Source organism: Schistocerca cancellata, chromosome 5 (genome assembly GCF_023864275.1).
Source record: "Schistocerca cancellata isolate TAMUIC-IGC-003103 chromosome 5, iqSchCanc2.1, whole genome shotgun sequence".
NCBI classification, from domain to species: domain Eukaryota; kingdom Metazoa; phylum Arthropoda; class Insecta; order Orthoptera; family Acrididae; genus Schistocerca; species Schistocerca cancellata.
Genome location: NC_064630.1, coordinates 514,421,293 through 514,434,096, shown reverse-complemented (window position 1 = coordinate 514,434,096; position 12,804 = coordinate 514,421,293). Strand labels below are relative to the sequence as shown.

At 40.1% G+C, this 12,804-nt stretch overlaps 1 protein-coding gene across 1 annotated transcript in view; it reads right to left on the bottom strand.

The window, feature by feature from the left end:
* Nucleotides 1–12,804, bottom strand: part of LOC126188637 (2-amino-3-ketobutyrate coenzyme A ligase, mitochondrial-like) — a 173,693-nt gene that overhangs the window by 89,300 nt on the left and 71,589 nt on the right. The window contains exon 7 of the mRNA XM_049930238.1: nt 8,037–8,229. Within this exon, the coding sequence (XP_049786195.1) occupies nt 8,037–8,229 (193 nt within the window). The remainder of the gene's footprint in view (nt 1–8,036; nt 8,230–12,804) is intronic.

The window sequence follows — 12,804 nt, the reverse complement described above, 5'->3', positions numbered from 1 at the left end:
TGTTGTATGGAAGCGGCACAGCTGATGAGTGGGAGGGGAAGCCGGGCAAGGAGTTCCCGCCTAGGTCGCAGGGCTGTGCACTGCGCCAGCGGTGGGAGTGCTAGCCATGGTGGGGACAGGCAGCGCTAGTAGTTCTCCCGTGTGGCTCCCAGGTGGGGATGCCGTCAGCTCATGCGATGCATTGGAGTTCGCACGGCCAATCCTAGGCAGTGCTGGTGAGGCACTGACACTTGCAGGTGTGCCACCCATTGGCGCCGTGCGAACACGGCTTGCAGGGACGAGGTGTCTGTACGAATATAGCCGATGCATGCTGTCAGCGATTCGTAGGCACTGGTCCAAAGGTGCCATCGAGAGGGCAAGCAGTTGCATTTGGATGTCATATGGTAACTTGACTGACCAAATCGCCCACAGGGCGGTATCTGACAGGGTTTACTGGTCGTCCATTGAGGGTAGTCGGCGCCACAGCTGAGACGGCGATGTGTCTTGAATTTGCTCGACATGGATGTTTTGCTGCAGCGCCTCATCCGTAGTGCATGCTAAACGTTCCACAATAATTTTCTTTGCCGAAATATAGCATGGTGGAGGTGGTGGTGGATTAATTATATCACTCACCATCTCGAGCTCGTCGTGTAGATGACTAATTAAACTGGAGTAACGTGCGTCGTCTGAGATAACAGTTCAAACACATGCTCGACTAGAGCAAACCAAGTCACAGGATTATCACGATTGAATGATGCCAGTTTTGGGGGCTTCAATGGCTGTGTGACTGGAGACAAGGTGGGGGTCCAGAAACTGGTATCCGGCTTGGGAGCGAGATGCGTCGTCTGGTGTGGCAGCTGAAGGTGTGAAGTGACGCGACATGGTTGGCATGGAAGACGCGTGGTGTGTTGCTGGCGCGAATGAAACAGCCGGTGCTGCTGAAAACATGGAACGGTCTGAAATATGATCAGCGTATGTCGCGTTAGGTGCAGCAGGGACAGCCGGTGCTGCCATAACAAATGAGCAGGCGATCTGGTTGTATTGCGTGGCCTGTGTGCTATACAATGTAGGTAACAAAGAATACACAGCACGTGATGCGTTGTCGATGTCATGTTTCACGCGAACACGGTCAGGTGGCATTGTCACAACACAAGTGTCTGTCGCAAGCTGCGACTGTGGAGCGTAATAATTCGTAAGAGGAGCAAACATAGGATGCGGCATAAACGGTAGTTGTCCTGGAGCCGTTCGTGAGGATTCACTCGCACTTACACAGCGGAATCATAGGCGCACTCACGTTGTTGATCGGCCACATTGTTTATACACTGAGTTGTATCAGAAGCACATGAAAAAACAAAAGTTCAGGGTCACCAGTGTGGTAGTTGGCTTGTATAGAGGTTGTAGAACTGAAACATACCACTTAATTGATTGAATACTTTTATTGTTGCTAGAAATAGCTACACAAAGTGACACATTAAAAATCCACAGTCACTTGATTCGACAACATGGTGAACACTAACCTACACAATTTTTCCAATGAAGTTAGTTTAAAGATGAGTCTGTCGATTGCTTGCGGTCGATAACCGCCAAAAAACTTTTGGCATTTTACTTCATGCCAGCAAATTATAATGTCCGACATCAAATGTATGTTTGTGCATCACCATGTGCATGTCATGTACAGTATTGATTCAGAGGACAATAAATAAATGCATAAATAAATATTATACATGGGGTAATTACAAGAAAGAGTGGCATTTGACTAAGTCAAAATAGTTGAATGGCCAATTAGAAGATGCACATGTATTACAATTATTGGTAAGAAAATTTTCTCATTGTGTAAGAAAGAAGATCAGACATTGTGGATGGACTAATGTTAATGATGCATTGACTTTCTCTGGAGGATTAGATGCACTAAATATAGAACAAGATGACTACACACAGGGGAAAGTCATTTGGATGACAGGTGGTCCTTATCAAAATAAGCTTCTGAAGAAAAAGAAAAAGGCTTGTATAATACTGATATGATGTTAAAGAAGTTTAAATCCACAGAAGAATCTGTGATCTTTGCGTATTCAATGGGTTGATTGGATGTCTGAGTTAACAGTTTCAGTATGCCACATTTCACTCTCCCTGGAGCATTTCTTCTACTCTTCATATCCTGTTGTCTTTAATTTAGATCCAATTCCTTCTGCCCTATCATAGAGGTAAATAGACCTATGAGAATTCAACATATATTTATAAGTAAGGCAACAGTGAAAGTGTGTTAATTAAGATCTAAGTGTGGAAGACATACATTAGTCAACAGAAATATTCAAGATTTCTTTTAAAGGGTGATTATGTGTGCTTGATCACACACATGTGCAATAAAACATAAGTACTGTTCTGCAAAAATTTTCTTCACTTATTGAAAGGTTAATTTGTATGTTTCCTATAAGGAATTTTGTACCTTTTCTTTATGACACATTAGCAAGATTATGTGAACAGGGAAGCAGAAATGGAAAGAAAACCATTCCCCAAGTGTAGTATGACATGCTAACATGCAAGCGAAAAAGCAATAGTTTGACAGGTCAGTTGTTTTGCCACCGTAACAATAAAATAATGCTAAGACTATCATTATTTCTGTGGAGAGCGTGCCTGTGAATAAGTGGAATGGTTGCCTATTTTAATATGCAAAAATACCGCGTTTTTAACAAGGAAAGGGAAATTTTGGGAGGTATCATATTTGTGCTCATTGTATAAAGGCAGGAGAAGAAACTTAATATAAATTTGTTCTCAAAGGTTTATTTGGACACGATAAATTATGTATCACAGATAATTAATCCGAGGGGCTTAGAGATTAATGAAGCAATTACTTTGTATTTGTAGATATTTGTAGACTCCTTAATGGACAGAAAGGGATAAGTATGTATGTCTTAGGGAACATATAAAATATCTAACATAAATGCAACAATATTTGGCTAGCATGCATTAAAAATTTGTATAATATATATTAATCTGAAGTTATAGAAGTAATGAGTAACTGTAGAGAGAGAATAGAAATGAAAGGCTAGAGGAATTTACCACACAGTACCATGAGAAGGTATGTTAGTGGGATGTTTATGAATTCATTAACACGGAAAAGGAAGTATAGGTGAAAGTGTGTTTATAGAGGGTTTTGGAAATGTCAGTTTATAGGCATTAAGGGGAAGCTAAAACTCCAAGGAGAAATTTAGTCAAATAAATGATTATGGAAAAAGGGTTGGATATCTTAATTATTATTGGTTTTTGGGGTTCAGTGTATCTCATAGAGCTGAACTACTGGAAAAAGTAGATGAACCCATTAAAGGGATAGCCTACATGTAGTGTAGATTTGGTGAGCGCATTGACGGGATGACCAAAATCACTTTAGGGATTAAGGCTGGAATGAGGACACTAGCACTGTAAGGATAATAGGTGATTGAGAGGTAACTTCCTACAGAAGGTAAAAGCAGTCATTACACGGATAAGAAACTGTGAAGTAATTGTAGTTATTATATACAAAGAGTTCTCCAAATGGGCAGAGTACAAAGAAATTACCTGGATAGTGCAAATTTATGACAGAGGTGTTTCCATATATGCTTGACATAACAGATATCTGAGATTTGCAGTTAGCAGCTCCTTGAGCATGATAGAACCAAAAATTAGTAAAAGGAATATAAATAATGTATATGTGTGTGTTTAGAAAACTTATGAAATGTAACTATGATTACATCAATTAGAAGAAAGAGACTACACATATGTGGTGAATGTAAAGTGGAAAAATGAAATGAACTTGTTAATTTCTCATCACATCTGTGCTCAAGGGTATGGCAGCAATAGTAAAGTAACCTATAAATTGATAAAAGAGGAAATGGTCTACTTAAGTGCTCAGAACCAAAATAAAGTAGGGAAAGGTGGGGCCCAGTGCAACAGAAAAGTTATCTTTTGAAAAAAAGACAAAAAGTTGTGAAAATGCTGTCTTTCCTCATGTCTTTATTTAAGGAACCTTAAACAATCATTTAAATTGCACATACTCTATTTGGTTATGAAACTAATGTATTTATTGATAATATTAAGTGTGACTGCAAACTGTTACAGTGTGCACCAGTGTGGGGCAGTGTAACACATACTAGAGTACAGTGTAACAAGCATGGTTTTTGTAAGATCACTACTACACTTTTTTCTGAGACATATGATGTATCAGCTACAAATGGATATACAAATGCATTGGGATTTTTTGCCCCCCTACAGAGAAATGTCACTTGATAACCCCATCATTATCTTCGTTCTTGATGACTTTACCAATGAAGTGAACTCAGTTCTTGCCAGGGATCTCTACTGCAATGTAATCTTCTTGAATAGCTGGGCAGTTTTCTTCTTCTTTATCATCAGTTTGACTTTTGATATCTCCACTGTGTGAGCAATCTGAAGGTTCATGTGTTTTATTTTCAACTGTCCCAGCTAAGTCAGACACTTAAAAATAGACATCTCTTGTGAGATTTGCATTTATTTTCCTCTTTCACCTTTTGTGGTCTTGAATGTGCATCAGACACCTCTTTAACTGGAATATCTGTTGCAATGCAACCCATTTACCTCTTTGTATTTCTTGTTGAAGTGAAGTGTGTGTGTGTGTGTGTGTGTGTGTGTGTGTGTGGTCTATTGTTGATGGAGGCCATAATGGCTGAAAGCTTTATTTGTAAGTCTTTTTGTTGTGCCTCAGCGACTCAGCATCACCACTATATGGTGAATATTTTCCTTTTCATGAAGAAAAATTACTAAATTCACAAGCAAAAATGAGATAGCAACACCAGAAGGAACTGTTGATGAAGCAGAGAGATTTTGAGTGCAACCATTAGTTACAATAGGTAATTATAGACTGAAATTCATCACCAATACTGAGCAAATGGGATGCATGTGCACTTATGATTATATGATAACAGCTTTTTGAGCTATCAGGACTGAAAACCAAGAATGAGAATTTGTCCAAAAGACACATACCTATACACCACACTACTTGCTGACACTCAATGGAGAATTTCTTCCATGTGCATTTTTCTGTCTGAAGAAGCCAGGAATAAGTTTGGTTTGAGACTCAGCAAAGAAGTTAAATTTTTGTATTAGTAGAGAGATGTCATGGTTTCCTGTTACAAGTCAGAAAAATTAATGAAAGAACTTTAAAACAACTGTTGTAGTTAGTTATAAAATCATATGTTGGAGAAAATGACCTTTTGTTACTAGTAGACTCATGGAATGGTCAGATCAATACTACACGGTAAAATTAGTTCACCACAGATAACACTGGGAAAGGCTACATGCCCTATGAAAGTTATAATCCAAAGTGTACGTATTTGTGTCCCTCACATGATGTTTATTTCTATCAGCAGGTCAAAAATGTAATTAAGAAAACTGGTAGTGCATCTGAATTGTTACAGTGCATCTGAATTGTTACAGAATAAGCAGAAAATACACAAAAATGAAAATGCAATTAAAATTCAGTCATTGGTTCACTGGATTTTAAGCTCATAGATTTTTTTTCCTGAAATGATAAAATTATGTTTGGTATGCATCAAAACAGATGAAAAACCAGTATTTCAGAATGTTAATGAAATTAGATTCACTGTGCATTTATTAAGAACCTTGTGTCACTGAGGTAAATGATATGCTGTATTGCTGTTTCAAAAAATACTGTCATTTTAATGAATGGTAAATTCATCCTGTCTGCTATCTGAGGGTGATATCTCTTGAATTTTGATGCACCTGTACGAATAGTTTTAGGATGAGATACCTGGCACCTTAAACTACATTACTATTCAGTCCTTTTTTTCAATATACACTCCTGAAAATGGAAAAAAGAATACATTGACACCGGTGTGTCAGACCCACCATACTTGCTCGGGACACTGCGAGAGGGCTGTACAAGCAATGATCACACGCACGGCACAGCGGACACACCAGGAACCGCGGTGTTGGCCGTCGAATGGCGCTAGCTGCGCAGCATTTGTGCACCACCGCCGTCAGTGTCAGCCAGTTTGCCGTGGCATACGGAGCTCCATCGCAGTCTTTAACACTGGTAGCATGCCGCGACAGCGTGGACGTGAACCGTATGTGCAGTTGACGGACTTTGAGCGAGGGCGTATAGTGGGCATGCGGGAGGCCGGGTGGACGTACCACCGAATTGCTCAACACGTGGGGCGTGAGGTCTCCACAGTACATCGATGTTGTCGCCAGTGGTCGGCGGAAGGTGCACGTGCCCGTCGACCTGGGACCGGACCGCAGCGACGCACGGATGCACGCCAAGACCGTAGGATCCTACGCAGTGCCGTAGGGGACCGCACCGCCACTTCCCAGCAAATTAGGGACACTGTTGCTCCTGGGGTATCGGCGAGGACCATTCACAACCGTCTCCATGAAGCTGGGCTATGGTCCCGCACACCGTGCAGCCCGCCTCCAGTGGTGTCGCGACAGGCGTGAATGGAGGGACGAATGATGGAGACGTGTCGTCTTCAGCGATGAGAGTCGCTTCTGCCTTGGTGCCAATGATGGTCGTATGCGTGTTTGGCGCCGTGCAGGTGAGCGCCACAATCAGGACTGCATACGACCGAGGCACACAGGGCCAACACCCGGCATCATGGTGTGGGGAGCGATCTCCTACACTGGCCGTACACCACTGGTGATCGTCGAGGGGACACTGAATAGTGCACGGTACATCCAAACCGTCATCAAACCCATCGTTCTACCATTCCTAGACCGGCAAGGGAACTTGCTGTTCCAACAGGACAATGCACGTCCGCATGTATCCCGTGCCACCCAACGTGCTCTAGAAAGTGTAAGTCAACTACCCTGGCCAGCAAGATCTCCGGATCTGTCCCCCATTGAGCATGTTTGGGACTGGATGAAGCGTCGTCTCACACGGTCTGCACGTCCAGCACGAACGCTGGTCCAACTGAGGCGCCAGGTGGAAATGGCATGGCAAGCCGTTCCACAGGACTACATCCAGCATCTCTACGATCGTCTCCATGGGAGAATAGCAGCCTGCATTGCTGCGAAAGGTGGATATACACTGTGCTAGTGCCGACATTGTGCATGCTCTGTTGCCTGTGTCTATGTGCCTGTGGTTCTGTCAGTGTGATCATGTGATGTATCTGACCCCAGGAATGTGTCACTAAAGTTTCCCCTTCCTGGGACAATGAATTCACGGTGTTCTTATTTCAATTTCCAGGAGTGTACATTCCTCACCTCTTGTTCTTTCCTTGTTACAGCAAAGCAATATTTTTAGGGACACATTAAGGGGAACATACACTGAGAATATTTAGAAATATTAGCTGGATGCAATAAAAAGGTATCCAGGAATTATAAATCCTAGGGAAATGGTTCCATGTGATCAAAAATTACTAGAAAAATATTTTGTGGACAGTATATCATGGCAGTTGACAATGACCATAAACAAATGAGAATTTGGGCTCTCTCAGTGGAGGGGAGTGATGTGGAGGAATAAGCCCCACCTCTGTCTTGAAGGGCTGCCCTCCTACATCTGTGTTCTGTGCTTCCACGAAAGCAGAACTGACACAATAGTCACAGGGATTACTGATTCCTTTTGTTGTGGTGAGAGTTGCTTTCGAATCGCTTTATGCACCAGGATTAGTGTCTTCACTCATTTCAAAATAAGAAAAAGAAAACAATCCACAACACAAAGCAAACTGAAGTACAGAAAGCATATTGTAGTGGCTACAGCACAACTGTTTTTTACAGATGGCAATGGTAGTTCAGACCCGACTTCTACCAGTATCACACGCAACCATAGTTAAAAATACTCCCCATCTAAAACTGCCACAATATAGTGCCCACATAATGCCAAAAGATCAGGACATGATTTGGAATCCTAGGTAAATAGTGATCTTGGTATAATACCCTTGAAATAAGTAAAGGAGAATTTCTATTTATATAAAAACTTCTACCTAAAGTGTCATAAGTGGAAATGGCTGGCTTCTGTTTTTTCTAGATTTGTCCAGACCCAATGAGTAACATAATGAAAAAAAAATTAAATAATCACTTGACTTAATTACCTTCATTCCAGCTGCAGCAGATGAAGGTGGTATTGCATTGGTGAAGAGATATGTTCGACTACATTGTCTCAGAAAACAAATCAGTTCCTTTGAACCTGTTGTATATCCTCCAGTTCCACCACCTAATGCCTTTCCAAGTGTAGAAGTAATAACATCTGCTACACCCATCATGCCACACAATTCCTCAGTTCCCCTGTAAGGATTGTGAGAAAATATTTTCACCAGTGAAGAATTAATATATTTTTTTATTTCACATTATAATACTTTGCCTTTATTTGTAATCCAAACCTATTTATTTAGTTATTAATCTAAAAGATGTAAAATATTCCTACCAACATGTAGCAAGAACTTTTTCCGCTGAGTAGTTGTGAGTAAATATGTAGCTCTCCTAGAAAGTGGTCCATACATTTTCCAACATACATACTTCATCTTTATAAATATGTGAATATATGAATTATATTCACTCTCTTGAAAACTACTGAGTTACATCTACATACAGTCTCTGCAAACCATTGTGAAATGCAACTCATTTACCTCTTTGTATTTCTAGTTGAAGTGAAGTGTGTGTGTGTGTGTGTGTGTTGGTGTGTGTGTGTGTGTGTGTGTGTGTGTGTGTGGTCTATTGTTGATGGAGGCCATAATGGCTGAAAGCTTTATTTGTAAGTCTTTTTGTTGTGCCTCAGTGACTCAGCATCACCACTATATGGTGAGTATTTTCCTTTTCATGAAGAAAAATTACTACATTCATAAGCAAAAATGAGATAGCAACACCAGAAGGAACTGTTGATGAAGCAGAGAGATTTTGAGTGCAACCATTAGTTACAATAGGTAATTATAGACTGAAATTCATCACCAATACTGTACCAAATATTAGGTTTTCTTCCCAGTCCATTAACAAATGCAGCATCAGAAGAACCAGTCTAACTTTGTTATAAGTAGCTGCAGTATATGAAACTTCAGGCAGTTTAAAACTGTGTGCGCGACCATCTGAGCTACCGAAGCATGACCCACGCCCGGTCCTCACAGCTTTAATTCTGCCAGTATCTCATCTCCTACCTTCCAAACTTTACAGAAGCTCTTCTCGGTCGGGCACACAGTTTTAATCTGCCAGGAAGTTTCATACCAGTGCACACTCCACTGCAGAGTGAAAATCTCATTCAGCTGCAGTATATTCTTAAGATTTTTCACTTAACACTGGTTCTTGAAACTTTGTAAATAGGCTTTCATGATATAATTGGCATCAGCTTCAGGCATCTGCCAGTTCAGGTTTTTCAGTGTTTCTGAGCCACTCTCCCTTGAATCAAACAAAGCTGTGACCACTCATGCTGCCTTTCTTTTATAAATTCATTGTCCCCAGCTAGTCCTATTTGGTATGGGCCCTACACACTTCAGCAACATTCTAAGATGGGATGCGTAAGTGGTTTTTAACCGATCTCTTTTGTAGACTGCATTTTTCCAGTATCCTCCAGTCAATGAAAGTCAGCCAGTTGCTTTACTACAGTAAACCCTAAGTGACTGTTCCATTACATGTTCTTACAGATTTACACCCAGGTATTTGTATGAATTGACTGAATCCAATTATGACTCACTAATATGGTAGTCTTAGGATGTTACTTCATTGTGTTTTGTGATGTGCACTTTGAACTTTGAACTTTTAAAGCAAGTTGCTCATCTTTCCACCACCTTGAAGTCTTATCAAGATCTGGCAGAATATTTGTGCAGCTTTTTGAGGAAGTCCTTCACAATAAATAACTGCATCATCTGCAAAAAGTTTGAGTTTAATATTAACATATTCTGCCAGGTTATTAACACACAGCATGAATGATGAGGGTCACTATACCCTTCCCTGGGACACACCAGAAGTTACTTCTACTTTTGTTGCTGACATTCCATCCAAGAATGTATGCTGTATCCTCCCCATTGAGAAATTTAAATCCAATCATAAATTTCATTTGATAACCCATATGGTAATATTTCCATAATTTGTAGACTAAATAGATGGGCAAGAAAATCAAATTGTATTAGGTACAAGTTTGCCACTTGTTTTAGTTTATGCTTGACAGCTGACTCATGAGAAAAAAATGGGTACATTTTTCCCATTGGTCTTTCAGAACAAGTAAATTTAATGAGATCAACTTAACTTTTTTCTGTTATTTACTGATATAGTCTCATGAAATGAGTCAAGTAGTTGTATACAAAGTATAGAGCAAATAAAGTATTTTCTGTGAAGCTGATGGAAATATGGCTCAACACACAGTGGGACATTACAAGCTGTGCGTGTATACTGAGTTCAATTTTCTGTCAGCTTACTACTACCAAACTTGTATGTCAAGCAGAGACCACCAAAATAGGATGTTTTCTGACCTGTCACAGCTAGATGTCTACACATACTACTCCCTGTTACAATACAAGGATTTTCATTATACATCCATTCACTACCTGCCTCTGAGGCCGTCATTGCTAATGCACACTTCTACAGTGTCTGTTGACACGGAGGTAACCCCATTCAAACCTGATAGTGGAAAAAATGTGCTCTGTCAGTATTTAGCCAGCAAGGGGATGAGACATGGTGGCATACAGTTCCTCATAACCAAACTTGATGCCAATGTCCTGGTTTAAATACGAAATGTCTCCACAGTGTCTCATTAAGTGATGGCGATCTGTCTGTCAGATGGGGATGCTAAGCTTGGTGGCCTTCTAGGTGCTATTTGCAAAGAGTAGGCTATGTGCTGGCACTGGGTTTCACCCTCTCCCTTCTCTCATCATCATCATCATCATCATCATCATTGCACACTGCAAACATTACACTCCACACAAACACACGTATACACACACACACACACACACACACACACACACACACACACACACACATACGTAGTAGTACAAATATTGTAATCAAGGATGTTGAAAATAAATAATAATAATAAAACACCCCTTTTCTAACCGCACACACACACAGTATTGACTGTCGAGGCTCTGGAAGATGTTGACAACACCTTCAAGTGAAGTATTGTTTAGAATCTCTGACACATTCCACTGAATTGATTTAATACACACAATGTGCTCCCCTTTGAGCAGATATGAGTTTGGGGAGAAGCCTGAAGTCTACTGGGGCCAAATATGAAAAATATGGCTGAAACTGGTGCAAAGAACATTATTGAGAGATGGTGCATTGTGATTCAGAAAAAACCATTATTGATATGATGAACATGATCTTCATTTCTGAATTTGGCTAGTCTGTCATCATGAAGTGACCAACTTCATCTGACCACCACTCAGCCAACTGTCTCTTCTTCAATGTGTCATATGCTAAAGTTTTATCATTTTATATAACATATTTTGAGTTATATAGAAGATTAACAATATACTATGTGTTTAGATTTTGAACACTTGATTGCATCTTTTTACAAGTCTTGGTCAGATATTTCATCAAAACATTTATATATATGTATGTTGCTTCAAATGATGTTTAACAATGATTATTATTGGTTGAAAACTGAGAGATGATTATAAATATGTAGCTGCGTAAAGAAATTAATGTGTATCATGTTCCTCACTAGAAAATCTACTTGAAAATTCTATTAAAAAATCAATGGCTGTTACATAACATAGAGAATTTCATGTATAAAATTTACGCAAGAGATTCTGCCAGTGTAGAAATCCAATGGAAGAAGTCTAAGATAAATCCAAACAGTAATAGATGTGGAAAGTTATCTCGACACTGGCCAAACTGAATTATGATGGGACTTTACTTGTTCCTGCAAAGAGTATGTGACTGTGTTATTTACAAAAACCTAACTGTATTATCATTTATTATATATGCAGTACATTTATCTTCCTTTTTGTTTCTCATTTCCTGGGACCAGTCTTCCATATTCATCTTCTTTGAATAAAACTTGTGTAAACTTCACATCAGATATCTTGCTTGTCTACAGCATAATTAGCATCAAATCAAACACAGGTATACAGGGTGAAAATTAATAAATCTAACAAAATACAGGAACAGGTTCCTGACTGGAAATGGAGGAAAAAGATCCTATGAACATGTGTCTGGAAACAGATGGTGTAATGCAAAGACAACAAACCGCAACAGAATATAGAAAAGACTTGCAGCACATCCTTGTTTCACATGTTCAGAGTGGCCTCCATCAGATTTCAGGTGATAGGGATACTAGTGGTTGTCATGAGGGATACACATAATTGTAATTTGGTGTAAACCTGTTGGCAGAGCACTAGGGTTTGTCTCAATATCCTATAAAACCCAGTCCTCCAAATGTGGTGTACATGCAGTCCAGCACCTCGTGTGCATTTGTCTGTCTGAAAGGACCCATGGTCACACAAATGTCCAAACAAGAATTGAAATGTTGTGTAATGTGGTTGGTGTCAGTGAGGGTGCTTGTTTTGATATAGCCATGCTGCCTAGCTGTACACAAACACCATCCTGGCTTGTTCCCAACATGAATAACTGGACCATTCTGCTGGTCACAGTATACTGTGTCAATCACACACCCTGTAACACACAAGGAACACAGAGCACATGTTCAGAAGAATAGTCATTCATTAGCACCATCTAACGTGGCAATAATGCATTCTCCAGACACATGTTCACAGGACCTTTCTTCCTTCATTTCCAGTCAGGAATCCATCCCTGCAGTTTGTCAGTTTTATTAATGCTCACCATGTATACAATAAAACCGGCATGGGGTCAGTAAATGTCAGCTGGGTTGATCAGGTAATGTATATATTCAAAAATTTCTAGTGCTTC